Below are 17889 nucleotides of genomic sequence, written 5' to 3'. Positions count from 1 at the left end.
AAGGTTCATTCTTTAGCCCGGCCCCACCTGCGCCGGCTGCGCGCAAGTGTCCCCTGTGGGGCCGGTGGTGACGCAGGCGGCGCAGAGACTGAGGGACAGGCGCGTGGCGCCACCCTAGTCCAGGTGCACGACCCCGAGACCACCGGCCTACAGCGCACGCGCCCCGCGTTTCCGGGCGCCGCCGTCAGGCCCCCGGGGGCGGGGACTCGGCCGGAAGCAGCCCTTCGCGGCGCAGCGCGGCCCAGCCGCCGAGAACCTTCGGGAAGGCTGGGGCGGGAGAGGCGCATGCGCGGCTTCAGGCCGGGCGGAAGTGAACGCGGCACGCCGCCGCCGCGTGACGCACTTCCTGTTTGTTGTTGGAGAAAGGAGAAAGGAAAGCGCGAGGAGCCGCCGCCGTCACCAGCGCCGCCGCTCAGAAGCCGAAGAGACCGGGCTGCCGCCCCGCCGCCTTCCCGCCGCTGCCTCCGCGTGCTGGTGAGGCCGCGCTGGGGACGGCGGCCGGGGACCGGGGCTAGGGTCGGGGCCGGGGGCAGAAGGCCGGCGGGGACCCGTGTGGGGCCGGGGCTGGAGGGCCGGAGGGCCGGGCACGGTTCTGATTCCAGGCCGGTCTCGTCCTGTCTCGGGGTCCCGACCCGCGCCGGCGGTTGGGGGGGGACTCGTGCGGGCGGTCGTCCGGGCCCCCGCCCCCGTCCGGCCGGCCCGGCCGTGTCCTCCCAGGAGCGGCCGAGGGCCTGCGGCGGGAGAGGCCGGCTTCTCCCCCTTTTCTGGCCCCAGAAGGTAGACTCTCCTAAAGCGGGGACGGGGTCCGTGTGCCCGCGGCGCACCGCGGGCGGGCGGGGCGAGGGGACGCTTCCAGAACTCTCCTCGGGCTTCTGAAAAGTTTGTCCCTGAGCACAACAACGCCCGTTTCACTTCTCCGTACCGCGGCTTATGTAACTGAAGCTTGTGCCATTTTTGCCCAAGTATGGGAAGGATGCAAGGGGTGCAAAAGGGACACTTGGTGTCGCCTCGGAAAAGGTTCTCGGAGCCGGTGCCGGTCCCGGTCCCACAGGCCACCCTCGTTCCCCACCCGCTGGCTTTGCCGCCGGAAGGAAGCGGGGTGGAGAGGTCACACCTCCCCCCGGGGGCGCTGCCTGCGGTTTCAACGTTTGCATTTCAGCTGTGGATTCCTAGGGAGATTTTGTGACCCTGGCCTATTGGATCTTTTAAGGCAGCTGACTGAAAAGTTCAATGACCAAAAGAGGGAGTCATCGTAAGAAACGTTCAAACCTGTAGAGAATTTTTATGAGTTTACTTGAGCCAAACTGATGACAATGGCTGGAGCAGAAACCTCAACAGATTGAGAAAATGTTCCGGAAAATGGCAGTCTTGCACCTTATTTTTTATACATTAAAGTCAAAAAGGAGATGTAATTGGGTTGCTTGAAATTCATTGGTCATAGATTAGGAAGGTGGGAGAAAGCAAAGTGGGGGAACCATGGGATTGGATGAGAAGTAAAATGATAGACACACTTTTTACCTAGATGGGTACGGGATAGTTAGTCAGTTGTTAACTGGTTAATAAAAACAATGAGGGGATTTGTGGACTCTGCTCTGGTCTGTGCGTGCACTTGGAGGGGACCAGAGAAAAAGGAAATTTTATTGCAGTGGCTTGTTTATCAGGTTTTTTATCCTAGATGCAAAAAGACAACGCGGTCTGAGTTAAGGTGAAGATTCTTAAGGCCGGGCCGGCGTTGCTCAGTGGTTGAGCGTCCACCTATATGAACCAGGAGGTCACCAACCGGTTGCGGTCGGGGCGGGTTGCGTGCAGGAGGCAGCCAATGATCCTCTCTCATCATTGATGTTTCTCTCTCTCCTCCCTTTTTCTTTGAAATCAACAAAGAAATACTAAAAAAAAAATTATTAGGGAAAAATACTGCTCTAGGCCATGACTACCCACTAATAACTGCTTTTAGTTAAAAAGTTTTAATTTCTCTGATTTTGTAAGGCTGCCCGCCACACAGGTCTCCCCTGAATTGTCAGGTTTAGTATGTGGCTCCTTTTAGTCCACAAGGGAAATATAAACCCATAATTTGAAATATGTTTGCTAATTCTCCTTTAGGTGTAATCACAGTTCTTAAAAAATAATTGTGAAGATAAATGTTTAAGGAATTACTATCCTCCCCCATCTACCTAGTTCACCCACCCCCTGGTTCTCTGGGAAGTTTCATGCAACTGTTCTTGTTTCCAATGAGATTTCGGCTGCTGTGGGGTTAGGGCTGTGTGCACTCTGATGAAAAGGCGAGTGCACCTTTATTTACATCTGATGAGCTGGGGTTCTTTCCGATTATGCAAAACATGCATTTGGGGAGGTGTGGATGACTTGACAGGAAGTGGGAGGGAAAGAAATGGGCTGAGTGTGGAACTGAAGATGAGAAAGTGGGGGGATTCAGTCTTTAAAAAAGAATGTCAGATGAGTTCAGTGTTCTCTTCAAAACATATGTCTGTTCTTTTGGATTTGAAAACTGTACTTGGGAGGTATTCCTGGTTGCAGGACAGGGTGGGGAGTGTTGAGTAATACGCTGAACTGAGTGCTGGTGAGGGAACTTGTCTGATACCTGCAGCTGAGAGTCATACAATAGCTTTCCTGTTTAAGCAATCCCATTGTTTTTAAGTGGTAGAACCAAGAATATTTTCTCTTGGATAGTTTCAAATCTACAATTCTACTGGTCACCAGTATCAACAGCTTTCTACCTAGCAAACTCAAAATCCAGGTTTGGTCTATGGTGTGTGCGTGTATGTGTGTGTTTTACAACTTCAGGGGGCACTTTAAAGCTTGGCAGATATTTTAAATTCATTTTTTTTCGGGTCCCTGTAATCCTCCCCATGTCACCTTAGTGGTGTGACTGGTTCCTTCCTGGGGGGTAAAGGTCAGCTGCTATGTTGGTGAATTCTTCTGGGTGATTGCACAGCACTTCTGGTGGCTGTGCTGAGCAGTAAGTGAGCAGAATCAGCCCTTGTGCGTTGATACTTTACCAGGATTTTAAAAGAACTTTATTTCTTTTTGCCTTTTCACTTCCTAGGAAATGAGTCTAGAACAGGGGTGGGCAAACTTTTTGACTTAAGGGCCACAATGGGTTCTTAAACTGGACCGGAGGGCCAGAACAAAAGCATGGATGGAGTGTTTGTGTGAACTAATATAAATTCAAAGTAAACATCATTACATAAAAGGGTATGGTCTTTTTTTTTTTTTTTTAGTTTTATTCATTTCAAATGGGCGGGCCGTAGTTTGCCCAAGGCTGGTCTAGAATTTAGGATGCTGGTGTGTTAAAAATTGGTTTGATTTTAAATTTGTCCAGGACACCACCTCGTGGTGCAAGGCAGGTAACTGCAGGCTTATTAGTGAACTAGGATGGGGGGAGGGCTAGTGACAAGATTGAACAAATTCTGTAGTTTCTCTGAATAGAATTTGGGAAAACTTCAAACTTGAAAAAAAGGGGCTAAATAAGAAGAGCAAGTGGGCGAAGGTAAGAACAGTGCTAGAAATGGAAAGCCAGTTTTAATACCTAGTTGGAAAAATGACACTGCATAAGCCACGTGGCAAACATTTGATGATTTTTTGTTTTGATTATAAAGTGTTTTTCCAAACTTTGTATTTTTAAAAAGAATTTTTATTCTTGAAAGTATTACATGTGTTCCCTTTTCCCCCATTGACCCCTTCTAGCCTGCCCACCCCCCATAAACTTTGTATTTTTAGGGGGACTTAAAAATCACAGTTGACCCCTTTTGTTTTCATAGCCTACATAAGAAGTAAATTTAAAGAATGTTTTTAAGGAGGGGAAATTAACTTCTGAAAAATACAAGTAGTTACATTTCTAAGGTTTACAGTATATGTCAAAGTAGAGAAGGTTCTGTCGTTGTGTCCTTTACCCTTGGTACCTTATTTCAGAAGCTTTATTTTATCTAGGCATAGCTTGGTTTGCTCACATTTTTTTTTTACCTTATATAAAATTTGTAAGAAATTTTTGCCATTGTAAATGAAAAACAATGGCAACCGTTGCTTATGGCTGCGAGGCTATAGAACTATTAGTACATCCAATACTCCAGCTTTGTTAGGATGCTGATAATCTTCGGTCCATTCTGTATGGGACTGTTTCTGCTTTGTTTATTCATTTGTTTTGGTTTTTAGATTCTACATATAAGTGAAATCCTTTGGTGTTTGTCTGACTTATTTCTCTCCTCCCCTCCCCCCTTTTTTAGTTTTTTTTTTTTTTTTTTTAAATTGATTTCAGAGAGGAAGGGAGAGGGAGAGAGAGAGACAAACATCAATGATGAGAGAATCACTGATCGGCCGCCTCCTGCATGCCCCCCAACGGGGATCGAGCCTTCAACCTGGGCACGCGCCCCTAACCAGAATCGAACCTGGGGTCCCCTTAGTTTGACGCTCTGTCCACTGAGCCAAACCACTAGGGCACTTATTTCTCTTAGCACAATACACACTAACTAGGTCCTTACATGCCACATATGGCAACGATTTCATTCTTTGTGGCTGAGCAATTTTCCATTGTATGTCTACACTACTGGATCCATCCATCTCTGGGTGGACACCTAGATTGTCCATGTCTAGGCTCAGGCTCAGTTGCAAGTGTCAGTTGTCTTTGAAAGAGTGATTTCCTCAAGGAAGAATGTGGTTTTGTGCCCTTTAAAATTCTCACCCTACCTTTCCCCCAGAGGCATTTAGAGTTTGCCTGTGTTTGTGTGCGGGTGCTGGGCAACCCTGTGCATTCCTCAGGGTAGGCCTTGATGTGTTCCTTTGTGCCTGTAGCATTGTCCCTGCCAGAGTGCTCAGAAAGTACTGGTTGAATTGGATCCTTCTACTTTGTTTGCGTTGATTCCTGTTCTGCAGTTAATGGTGGGATCCAGAGTTTAGGAAAGTTGAAAAGTATACACATAGCATACAGTTTGAGTTCACAAGTATGAGGGACAGTGTTGGCCATTGTGTTCTATTTTATTTTAATGGAAGGAATCTAATAGGTGACAGTGGTGTCCATCCTGAGTCATAGAGGAAAAACTTCCCTTTGTGTGTGTATGTGTGTGTGTTTTTTTAAAAAAATATATTTTATTGATTTTTCACAGAGAGGAAGGGAGAGGGATAGAGAGTCAGAAACATGGATGAGAGAGAAACATCAAACAGCTGCCTCCTGCACACACCCCAGTGGGGATGTGCCTGCAACCAAGGTACATGCCCCTGACCAGAATCGAACCTGGGACCCTTCAGTCCACAGGCCGGCGCTCTATCCACTGACAAACCAGTTAGGGCCCTTTGTGTGTTTTAGGAAAGCTCTAGGGCAGTGGTTCTCAACCTTCCTAATGCCGCGACCCTTTAATACAGTTCCTCATGTTGTGATGACCCCCAATTTCATTGTTACAAATTGAACATAATTAAAGCATAGTGATTAATCACAAAAACAATATGTAATTATATATGTGTTTTCTGATGGTTTAGGCGACCCCTGTGAAAGGGTCGTTCGACCCCCAAAGGGGTCTCGACCCACAGGTTGAGAACCGCTGCTCTAGGGGATATGAGTTTAAGAACAAAATATTTAAGTGGATGGGCTGTTTGTTTCTCCCATCTGTGGACTTGTTCTAGGAAGTCCTCAGAAATGAAGGACCCCTGGGAAGCTGCTCCAGCTTTGCCAGTTTCTTTTAAACGTCTTGCCTGCTTCCATTCCAGTAGTATTGTAACCAATTAGTTTGATGCCACAACACGAATTAAATATTTAAAAATATTTTATTTAAAATTGCCTATTTTCTGGGTTAATAGCAGTAATATGTATTTGATTTGCCATTTTTAAGCTAAAGATAGGGACTGTGTCCGGTGGACATAGGACCTTTTGAATTATTACTTACAACAACATATAATGAGTAAAAACCTGTGGGTGGGTAATAGTGAAAGGCTTTCTGGAAGAAGGAAGGACCCTTTCCCCTGCTTCACCTCCAGTTTCAAAGTGGAGTCTTACAGTTGGAAAGGAGTAAGGAGTTGGTGTTTTGCAGGCAGAGTGAGGTTTCTTTGATTCAAGGAGAGATTTGAGAAAGGTCTTGAGGGTGGAAAGATATGGTCACTTTTGTTCAGTAACACCTTACTTTGTGAGTGACCACGATAGAGTAGCAGAAGGCCTCAGGAGGTGTCTGAGTCCCCACACTGCGTCTGAGGAGTTCAGGGACTCTGCCAGGCTGCCTAGAGTGGTATATTAGTAACAGTTGTGTTGCGCACATTTTGTATTTTTTTGTTTCATTAAGAACATTGGGCGGGGGGAGGGGTAGAGAGTGACACGACCACGGACTGACTGTCGTGGCTCAAAGGTTGAGCATCAACATGAACCTGGAGGTCATGGTTCGAATCCTGGTCAGGGTGCAGTCAGGTTTGGCGTTTGATCCCCAGTGTGGGGTGTGCAGGAGGCAGCCCCCTGATGATTCTCATCATTGATGTTTCTACCTTTTTCCTCTCCTTTCCTCTCTGAAATCAATAAAAATATATTAAAAAAAAAAAAGAACATGGGAGGCATGAAGGTAACCAAGAGGTCAGGGATTCTGTACAGTGCTTTTCTAGTACTTCAGTGATAACACAGGAATAGAAGTTAGTGATGGCAGTTTTCTGGGGGGATCTAGGCACTTTTTTTTTCTCGGTGACCTAGACTTATTTTACACAGAATTCTACCTTCAAGAACTCTAGTGATAAAGTGTTTAAATGTAAGTGATAGCAATTTAATTCACCTGTAGAGGAAGTATGCCAGCTGATAGAGCTCTGGGAGTCAGCACTTCTATGCCAGGCGTTGATGCCATGGTCCACACCTACAGTGCAGGCACCAGGAGGGAAGTGGGTGTGTGCACTCTAGCCTTCCCCTGACAGAACGTCTTAGGTACTGTGTGTGCACCCTGGCTCATCATCATATTTGTGACTAGAGGCCCGGTGCACAAAATTTGTGCACGGGTAGGGTCCCTAGGCCTGGCTGGTGAATAAGGCCTTCCTTTATTCCGAGCTGCCCTCCCCTCTCGCCCCCTCATTGGTCAGTGCATACCTGTCGATCCAGTCTCCTGGTCGAACTCTCCCAGGGACAATTTGTATATTAGCCTTTTATATATATACTAGAGGCCCGGTGCACAAAAATTTGTGCACTTGTGGGGGGGGGGGAGTCCCCTCAGCCCGGCCTGTGCCCTCTCGCAGTCTGGGACCCCTTGGGAGATAACGACCTGCTGGCTTAGACCTGTTCCCGGGTGGCAGAGGGCAGGCCCAATCCCTAGGTGCAGCCCCTGGTTGGGCTCAGAGCAGGGCCAATTGGGGAGTTGGGGCGCCGCCCCCTGCCATGCACAGAGCAGGGTGGATTGGGAGGTTGCGATGCCACCCTCAGTCACGCTCAGGGTAGGGCCGATTGGGGGGTTGGGGCACCGCCCCCTGTCACACTCAAGGCAGAGTCGATGGGGAGGTTGTGGCGCCACCCCCTGTCACGCACAGAGCAGGGCCCATCAGGGGGTTGTGGCGCCACCCCTGTCACATACAGAGCCGGCCGATCAGGGGGTTGGGGAGCTCCCCCCTGTCACTCACAGGGTAGGGCCGATAGGGGAGTTGGGGCACCGCCCCCTGTCACACACAGAGCAGGGCGGATCAGGGGGTTGGGGCGCCGCCCTCTATCACCCACAGAGCAGGACCGATCAGGGGGTTGGGGCGCCGCCACTGTCACACTCAGGGCAGGGCCAATGGGGAGGTTATGGCTCTACCCCATCACACACAGAGCAGGGCCCGTGGCGGGGGGGGGGGGGGGGGGCGCCGCCCTCTATCACCCACAGAGCATGGCCGATTAGGGGGTTGTGGCCCCATCCCCTGTCACACATACAGCCGCAGGGCGATCAGGGGGTTTGGGCGCTGCCCCCCGTCACGCTGATCCCGGTGCCGGGAGGCCTCGTGGCTCCGCTGATCCCAGTGCTGGGAGGCATATTACCCTTTTACTATATAGAATAGAGGCCTGGTGCACGGGTGGGGGCCGGCTGGTTTGCCCTGAAGGGTGTCCTGGATCAGGGTGGGGGTCCCCACTGGGGTGCCTGGCCAGCCTGGATGAGGGGATGATGGCTGTTTGCAGCTGGTCACACCCCCTTCAGGGTGGGGGTCCCCGCTGGGGTGCCTAGCCAGTCTGGGTGAGGGGCTGAGGGCCATTTTCAGGCTGGGACTGAAGCTCCCAACTGATCCTTTTTTTCTTTTTTTTTATTCTGGGCCAGCTTTAGCTCTGAGGCTCCAGCTCTTAGGTCTCCTTTCCTGAAAGCAGGTATCTGGTTTGTTTCTGTTCTTGAAACTCTGTATCAACTCCAGCTCTCAGATCCCAGCTGGCTGAAAGCTGGTTTCTGGAGTTTTGTTTAGCGTCTGTATTTGTTACAATGTTTGAAACTGCCAGCTCAGAGGCCTGCAGCGGCCGGCGGGGAACGTTGGAGTCCTCCATCACTGAAGCAAGCAAGCCTCATGTTAGTATCAAGCTGCCTGGCTGCCTGCGGCCATCTTGGCTGACAGTTAATTTGCATATCGCCCTGATTAGCCAATGGGAAGGGTAGCGGTCGTATGCCAATTACCATGTTTCTCTCTTATTAGTGTAGATACATACCTATTTGGAGAATGTGAGTGTTGAATGGGCAGGGGTGGACCCTGAGAGTTAGAGGGGTGATTATTGACTAGCAGATTGGGAAGAGAAGCGCTTCCTGCTTGGTGACTCAGCTCTGCTGAGAGGACAGACTTCTCTGCTCCCGCAGTCTGAGGCTGAAATAGAACTCAAGGGAAAACCAGTTCATGCTCATTGTGGGGACAGTGAATGGCTGCGGGCATCTCCTGGGGGGGAAACTAGATTAGGGTTTGTAGAATCTAGCAGTTACTGGTGTGCAGTCACATTTTACTGCTTTGCTAATTGGGCTTGGTTACTGAAAATTTATCTTGCTTTCTAAGTGACTGCAAGGTGCCTGTTTCAGACGCAGATGCATAGGCTAACATGTTAATGGGTGAAAGAGCCTTTTTTCAAATGGCCTAGGAATCCTCCTTTACACAAGTTCATGAGCATTACTAATCGGTAGACTGCCGATTAGGTTGTGCTTGGTAGGTTGTGCTTGTACGGGCTCCTGTGTTCTCTGAGCCCAGGCTCACAGCACTCACCCTAGCAGATTGTGGGCCTGTTCTGTGCTGGCCTTGAGCCCTTACAGAGCCCTGAGTTGCTCTCAGTAATGTCGGTAGAAGCCGTATATTGACTTAACACTCTTTTCTGGCCCTAGCAACATATGACGTCCAGTGGGCATCCTATGTCAAAGGCTGATGAGTAGACACAGTTAATGCTTGGCTTTCACTGGTCCCAACAAAGTCTTTGTAAAGTTTCGTTGAAAAAAAAAAAAAATTCAGAAAGGCCAACAGCTAGATGGAAAATGGACCACGATCAGCAAGCAGTTTGCAGGAAGCACTTGAACATGAGGAATTGTAGGACAGTCAGATCAGGCCCAGGTCAGTAATGGTTTCTGAGGGCCAGGAATTTGAGGCTAACAGTATTGGCCAGAATGGGAATTAGTGCAATCTTCAGACCACAGGTAGGCAATGTCTTTTTTAAAAAATGATGTACATTTTAAAAAGTTGATTTTTTAGAGAGAGGAAGGGAGACGGGGGTGAAGGGGTACAGGAGAGAAATATGAATGTGAGCAGTTCAATGCCCCCTGCCTGGGATTGAACTCACATGTGCCCTGACTGACCTGGGAGTGGAACCCGCAACCTTTGGGTGCATGAGATGATGCCCAATCAAGTGAGCCAGGGCTATGTTTACATTTTTGATGCATAAATTTCTACAGCTTACCTATAGTGATGAAGAGGGCAGCTTGCACTGGAGTGCCTAGGTCAGTCTGTCTGTCTGGGCTCCTTGCTCCCCACTGTTGTAATGCTAGACCTGATATCCCGCGCCTGGGCCTAGGGTTCCCGTTTCTCCAGGGAGAAAGGACAGACAGCAGTATTCACTCAGCGCTCAGGCTGGTACTCGACACGGTGACATAGTAAGGGCTCAAGTATTAGCCATGTCAGGACACGAACATTCACTATGCCCTCTGCCCCATGGAATATTTGTCATTTTAAAGGGGGAAATTGTGGTCTTTATTTTTTTCTGAAATTGCCCTGCCAATTCCTAAGCCATTCGAGGGCTTCTGCAGTGTAAGTTGGGTGTGTTGGTTTAGTACAGTAATGGCGAACCTTTTGAGCTCGGCGTGTCAGCATTTTGAAAAACCCTAACTTAACTCTGGTGCCGTGTCACATACAGAAATTTTTTGATATTTGCAACCATAGTAAAACAAAGACTTACGTTTTTGATATTTATTTTATATATTTAAATGCCATTTAACAAAGAAAAATCAACCAAAAAATGAGTTCGCGTGTCACCTCTGACACGCGTGTCATAGGTTTGCCATCACTGGTCTAGTACATACTTTCCAGTCCCCAATTATCTCGTCTCTACTCTCACATTTTTTGTTTTTGTTTTTGAGTGTATATATGTATTTTTTATTTTGATAACTTAATCTTACATTCTTTGTTTTTCTATTTAAGTATACTTGACATGCAACACTGGAGGCTGGAGGTGCACAGCATGTTGGTTGATACATTTGTATACCACAGCATGATTACTACAAGAGTTCAGCTAATACCTTTAATGTCGCACAATTATGTTTTTGAGTATTTTTTGTTTCATATGTTATTTATTTACCAAAGTTAACTTTTCCTGCTCTACCAAAAGTTGAAAAAATAAGAGCAGTACTAACTTAAATGACTCCAGTTAAGTTCATTACTTCACTGATTCAAGTTGTGTAGTATCTTTATGACTGAACAGAAAACATGGACAGAATGACTTTAAAGCACGTTTCAGGTAGTGACCAAAGAATTGACCGCCAGGCCAGTAGGTAGTGATGGTTTCCATAGAAGCCCTGATAGAGAATTATTGACTAACGGAGTGAATAATGGTTATGGTGATAAACAGCAAGAACAGTTCAACTCGAATATTCATAAATTTGCTAAAGCCTTCTAAAGAGGCAAACCTTTGGAAGACTTAAGGCCTGTCTATAAAGTCTTCGTGCACCACTGTTACAGTGCTGAGTACAGCATACACCTAAATGGCCATTGATGCACAGATGGGCCTTTAAAAAATATATATTTTTATTGATTTCAGAGAGGAAGGAAGAGAGAGAGAAAAAACAATGAGAATCATTGATCGGCTGCTTCCTGCACATTCCCTACTGGAGATCGAGCCCATACCCCCAGCATGTGCCCTGACCTGGAATTGAACTGTGACCTCCTGGTTCATAGGTTGATGCTCAACCACTGAGTCACACCAGCTGTGCTAAAAACATTTAAAAAACTCCAGTGTCATGTGTGATGAAGTATGACCATTACACTGGAGGCATTTATAAGATAGAGTCCACATAAGGGAAGGTACACGGTGCTTGGGGAGGCATTCCAGGCAGGATGAGGATCAGAGCATTGCCTTGTGTGGAGTCTGCAGGTGGTGGAACCCTTTTACACTCAGGAAGGTGTGGGAGGAGTGGGGTGTTGATTCTCTGCAGAAGAGTTCGTCTGTCCTTGGAAGGTGCAATATGTAGTAGTTTTGGGAGCACCCTAAGGAAGTTTATTTTAATCCACATTGTTGCAGTAAAAATAACTAGCATTTGTAATTTGTGACTTTTGTGGGTCTTACAGTGTGCCCATTAACAAATCCATTTTTTAAAATGTAAAAAATAGTAAAGGAGATAAGCATGTAGAGGAAGAATCAGACCAGAAATTGGTAAAACCTACTAAACTGTAGGGAATTGGAGGGTTTGAGTAACTGACTTGCCTAATGTGTGGTGTTGAGTTGTTTGGCAGTGGTGTGGCTGACAGATGTGAGGGTCTAAACCAGGGCACGGGAAGCTGGTGATTAACAGGTAATTGGTTATGGAGGTTGCGGGGAAGGGCAGATCTTAGCCATGCCTAGGTTTCTGATGTGGTCAGCTGCATGAGTGGGGTAACGTGGATGGCACGCAGAGTATAGGAGATCCTGGTGGGTGTGGCTAGCACAGGAGCTGTGGTTAGGAGGCTTCAGACCATTGGCATAGGAAGTAAAGATTGCGTAGTTGGGTTAATTGCTCCCATACTGTTATTACCTATTGCCCTTGTTCTTCGTTGCTATTTTTGTCTTACACCTTTTTTCTGCCTTTCGGGCTTTAACTGAACACTTTATATGATTTTATTTTTTGTCCTTAGCATTTGTTACACAGGCAGACCCTGAGATATCAGGGTTATCAGTAAGGTGACTACCACAGTAAAGGGAGCATAATCTTTTTGCTGTGGAGGGTCTTGCTTTTAGCTTACAAAAAACACATCTGTGAAGCACTATGATGTGAAACAGCACAATGAAATGGACTTCTTAAACTTCTACGTGGTTGTCAGTTTGCACCAATGGAGTGTTCATGGACGGAACACTAGCTTCCTTCAAAGTATCTTCTAAAAGTAGATATTCCTAATTCCTCCCTCCCTGCCTGTCATTGTCATTCATTTCAGTTACACACAAGCAAATGGACGCGCACGCAAACCTATATAATCGAATAATTGTTATTATTTGCGTGAACTGTTACCTGCTGATCAATTAGGAATAAAAAAAGATTTTACTTTTTTGTTATCCTCAACTGAGGGTATTTTTTCCATTGCTTTTTAGAGAGAGGAAGGAAGGAGGAGGGAGGGATGGAAGGAGGGTCAGACATTGATGTGAGAGACTGGTTTCTTCCCGCACAAGCCCTGACCCAGGAATCAAACCTGAGATGCTTCAATGCTCAGGCCAATGCTCTAACTACTGAACCAACACCTGCCAGGGTGAAAGATGTTATTTTCATTCACTTATTCTTTTTTTAAAATATATTTTTTATTGATTTCAGAGAAGGGCGAGGGAGAGAAAGATAGAAACATCGGCTGCCTCCTGCATGCCCCACACTGGGGACTGAGCCCACAACCTGGGCATGTGCCCTGACCAGGAATCAAACGAGACCTCCTGGTTCATAGGTCAACACTCAACCGAGACATACCCTCAGGGCCCCATGTCCTTTTGACATGGCTGTACTTGTTTGTTTTGACTTATTTTTAATTTTTCACTTTGAAATATCTTAGATTTACAGAGGAGTTGTAAGGATGGTACAAGGGTTTTCCTGTGTGCCTTTTCACCCAGCTTTCCTTACATCAGCTTATGTTAGAAATTAGCATCGCTACTGGATTGTGGACTACAGACTGTATTCATATCCCATCAAGTGTTCATGAATGACCTTTTCCTGCTCTAGGAGCCAGATGGCATTTAGTAGTCTATTCTTAGTCACTTCCATGCTGGTACACTTCCTCAGTCATTCCTTGTGTCTCTTGACCAGGCCTGTAATTTTTGTAGCTTCTTTCCTTGCCTGACCCATGTCCTAGACTCTTCTTGTATCTCTTCTGCCCCAGAGGTAACATGTGCAGGTAACATGTCCAGTCAAAGGGAGAGACATTCAGGTGCACACTGTCTTGCAGCAGGGAGCACCGGAGTCCTGCCCTCGCAGGGCAGCTGGTTTGTCCAGTGCTGTGGGTGATGCGTCTGCTTATTATCTGAGCAGCTCACCTCCACTGAGAGGGGCGGGTGCGCTTAAATCAGCCGGCACCTGCAGTGTGTCAGGGCGGTGATGCTGGTGCCATTGAAGATGGAGGAAAGGGGAGGTGTTTGAGAGAGTTTGCTGGACACTAGACAAAGCTGAATTAATTCACTTTGTATATGGAGGTGTAGCAGTGGTGGTGCTGGTGATATTTCCAGTCATGCAGCTTGGAAGCTCAAGGTAGAATTTGCTAGAGAATGACAAGGTGGGACCTTAGGGGGCGGTCGACAGTTAGGTTTAGTCATGTTCTATTTGAGATGTCTGTCAGATGTCCAGATGGCTAAGTCAAGTAGCTGTCTCTATTAATGTGATGTGCCCAAGAGAGACCTAGGATTGGACATACAGTTGGGGAACCATCCTATCTAATAAAAGACAAAAAGGGTAATTAACTACCTCTGCTATGCTTCCCATTGGCTAATCAGCAAGATATGCAAATTAACTGCCAACAAAGATGGCGGCTGGCAGCCACACAGCTGAAGTGAGCAGGAGGCTTGCTTGCTCCAGTGATGGAGGAAGCCAAGGTTCCCCGCCTTCCATGGCCCGGCTCTAAGCTTCGAAAGCAACAGCTCCAAAAGCAACAAAGTTTCAATTATAGAAGCTAAACAAAGCCCAGATACCTGCTTTCAGCCATCCGTGGCCTCAGAGCTGGGAGCGCCAGTGAAGGCAACAGAGTTTCAGTTATAGAAGGTAAACAAATCCCAGAATAAAAAAGAAAAAGAAAAAAAGAGACTGGGAGCTTCAGTCGCAGGCCAGCCTGAAAACGGCCCTCAGCCCCTTACCCAGACTGGCCAGGCACCCCAGTGGGGACCCCCACCCTAAAGGAGGTGCAGGCAGCCTGAAAACAGCCATCAGCTCCTCATCCAGGCTGGCCAGGCATCCCAGTGGGGACCCCCCACCCTGAAGGGGGTGTGACCAGCTGCAAACAGCCATCAGCCCCTCACCCAGGCTGGCTAGGCACCCAAGCGGGACCCTCACCCTCATCCGGGACACCCTTCAGGGCAAACCAGCCAGCCCCCACCCGTGCACCAGGCCTCTATCCTATATAATAAAAGGGTAATATGCAAACTGACCCTAACCGCAGAAAGACTGGGAATGACTGGTCACTATGACACACACTGACCACCAGGGGGCAGATGCTCAATGCAGGAGCTTGCCTCTGGTGGTCAGTGTGCTCCCACATGGGGGAGCTCTGCTCAGCCACAAGCCAGGCAGATGGCTGCCAGTACAGTGGTGGTGGTGGGAGCCTCTCCTGCCTCAGCAGCGCTAAGGATGTCTGTAGCTTAGGTCTGCTCCCCGCTGGCAGGTGGACATCCCCCGAGGGCTGCCGGGCTGCCAGAGGGATGTCTGATTGCCAGCTTAGGCCCAATCCCCCCCCCCCCCCCCCCCCGGAGCATGCCTAAGCCAGTAGGTCATACCCCGAGGGGTACCAGACTGCGAGAGGGCACAGGCCGGGCTGAGGGGACCTCCCCCCCAGTGCACAAATTTTTGTGCACCGGGCCTCTAGTTGCTAAATAAATGCTATTTAAATAATGGGAGTGCCCGAGCTTTCCCAGCAGGCCTTTTTGAGGGAAGTGAGCTGGCAGGAAAGGCAGACCAGAGACTGCCTCGACCAGAAATCCCAGTGTGTTTAGGGTTTTGGAAAGTCACACAAAACAAGCCCCGAAAATGTCTCTTGGATGCTAATGGGAGAGGCTGGCTCTTGACTTTAAATAAGAGGATGCTTCAGGTGTTGTGGGAGCTGGCCAGGGTTGGACAAGGCCGTAGAGAAGGGTCAGCATTGGCAAAAAGGGTAGCAGGGTGCGATTTTGGACTCTTCAACAGACAATGGGTCTTACTGAGTTCACTTGAATTTTCCTCTTGGAGTGGTTTTCGTTTAGGAAGAAGAATAGCACCAGCCTTGGGGGGCTGCCTGTGTCCAATTGACCGTGTTCACAGGAGTCCCTTGGGGCAGGAATCTCCCAAGGGGGTTGGTTGGTGATTGAGCAATCAGGTACTCACCACCTGTTATGCAAGGCTTTCTGAGTTCTGCCCATCTTCCCATGGCTCTACTGACTGCCTTGAGGATCTGGCTGCCATAGACCATAATCATTTGCACAGACATTGTGCTTATTACAAATACTAGAGGCCCGTCACACGAAGAGATTCGTGCAATAGGCCTTCCTTCCCCTGGCTGCCGGCACCGGTTTTCCTCCGGCGCCCGGGACCCAGGCCTTTGCTCCGGCTGCAGTGGAGAAGCCAAGCCTCTTCAGTCTTCAGTCTTTACTCAGGCCGGAGCCTTCAGGCTTCACTCTGCGCCTGCATATGCAAATTAACCGCTGTCTTTGTTGGGTTAATGTGCATACACATCCTTATTGGCTTGTGGGCGTAGCAGAGTGACACCAGTTTGCATGCTTCTCTTTTAGTGTAGATATGGGAACCATTGGGACTTAGAGAACCTGGGTCTGGGCTTTGAAATGGTAGCAAAAATACCTAAGCATGGCCTCTTGACACACCAGATGATCTCTGACCACATGTGGCTCAGGTGATGGTCCAGCTTAGGAAGTGGGAGGTTTGTGCAGAGGTCTCTCTCCTGTTGTGACAGTGGGCTGGCATCATTCCCTGTCTGTCACTGTTAAGACGGCCTGCAGACCTGTGGCAACAACAGCTCCAAGTGAACGCAGCCAAGGGTCTCCTTAGTCCTTGGAGCAGAGCTGAAGGGATGCTGGTTTTCTGCTGCTTTCTGGCGGCTGTTGCACTATTGTGGCTGATGGCCATGTTTTTAGTTCCTGAAGATTTCAGGTTGCTGTGCCTCTGGTCATAAGAACTGGCTACCTCTTGTGTGGGTAGTCATTTCCAGGTTGAACTTAACGTTCTCACTGCTGACCACTGTGTTTTGAATGATGTAACTACCAGTGAGAAAAACTTTTATAATTGTTGGCTCACTCCATATCTCTTAACTGATTGCATTTAAAACAGTTTCCCTAATATCTTATGTTGAACATATTAAAAAAATGGAAAAAACTACAGTGAACAACCTTGGACTCTACTTTAGAAATATTTTACTATTCTGTTTTTAAAAAATACATTTTTATTGATTTCAGAGATGAAGGGAGAGGGAGAGAGAGAAACATCAGTGATGAGAGAGAACCATTGATCGGCTGCCTCCAGCACACCCCCTCCTGGGGATCGAGCCTGCAACCCGGGCATGTGCCCTTGACCAGAATCAAACCCGGACCCTTCAGTTTGCAGGCCGACACTATCCACGGAGCCAGACCAGCGAGGGCCATATTTTAGTATTATAAGTGGCAAACTTATAGTCTGTTCTGTTACTGAGTTTAACCATTTAATATTTGGAACTTTCATTAGTGTATTTGAGGTTATACATTCTTTTCTGAATTTCACGTTAGTTGTTCACACTGATGGCCCTTAAAGATGGCCCCCTTTTCCCTCCCGGGATGTGGGGAGGCCAAGGTGTGTGGTTCCATGCTGTGGATCTTCTGGGCGGGGCACTCTTCTTCCTGGTGGCCCCAGTGTGCTGCCCAGTGCCTGACACAGGACGCAATGAGGCAACAAGCTTCTGAGTATGTTGAGGTGAGAAAGCAGGATGCTCGCCAGGGGCCTGTTAGCTGCTGCTCAGGTGGGCACCACGTCTCTGACGAATCACCTGTTTTATTTTGTTTAGGTTGGCGATTTTCAACTGGTGTGCTGCAAAAACTTTTAGAAATGCAACACCAGACTATTTAGTCAGGGGCACTCACCTCTTTTTCCTTAGATTGTCAAATAAAAACATGTCAGCAGCCAAAACTGTATAGCCGTCCAGTGTGAATGAATCGAAGTTACACCTATTTTTTTTGTCACGTTGGCAAAAAAATATGTTTTGGTGTGCTGCAGAATTTTAGTAATTTGTTTATGTGCCATGAGGTAAAAAAGTTGGGAAATCGCTCTTCCTTGCTCTGATGTCACTCACCCTGGATTTCTAATAGCAGGACTCGTTCCAGCAGCCTGTAAAACATGGTGGATTACTATGAAGTTCTAGGCGTGCAGAGACATGCCTCCGCCGAGGACATTAAAAAGGCGTAAGTAATTGTCTCTCTGAAATCGTCTGTGCGGTTGGACAGTATAACTCTATTGTCTGTAAAACGGCATTCAGTGTAGTACAACAGTCTTTGTTTACATGCCCAGATTGGGGGTGAGGGTGGGATTAGGTCGCATGGTTTTCTCTTTCTTCCCTTGG

The 17889-nt window shown here is 47.9% G+C and overlaps 1 protein-coding gene across 7 annotated transcripts in view; it reads left to right on the top strand.

The window, feature by feature from the left end:
• The first annotated feature begins 338 nt into the window (after positions 1-338).
• The window catches only part of DNAJB6 (DnaJ heat shock protein family (Hsp40) member B6), a 58302-nt gene continuing 40751 nt past the window's right edge, over positions 339-17889 (top strand). For 6 of the 7 annotated variants that reach the window (XM_036356237.1, XM_036356236.1, XM_036356234.1 and 3 more), the window contains exons 1-2: positions 346-474; positions 17639-17731. In XM_036356237.1, coding sequence (XP_036212130.1) covers positions 17667-17731 — 65 coding nt within the window. In that variant the 5' untranslated portion in view covers positions 346-474; positions 17639-17666. Of the gene's footprint in view, positions 475-17638; positions 17732-17889 lie in introns of all 7 variants that reach the window. The other variant, XM_036356235.1, reaches the window with a different exon arrangement.

The sequence above is a fragment of the Myotis myotis genome, unplaced genomic scaffold, assembly GCF_014108235.1.
Source record: "Myotis myotis isolate mMyoMyo1 unplaced genomic scaffold, mMyoMyo1.p scaffold_m19_p_25, whole genome shotgun sequence".
Classification (NCBI taxonomy): Eukaryota; Metazoa; Chordata; class Mammalia; order Chiroptera; family Vespertilionidae; genus Myotis; species Myotis myotis.
The sequence above is the reverse complement of the archived record's forward strand: the minus strand, read 5'-3'. Positions and strand labels throughout refer to the sequence as shown.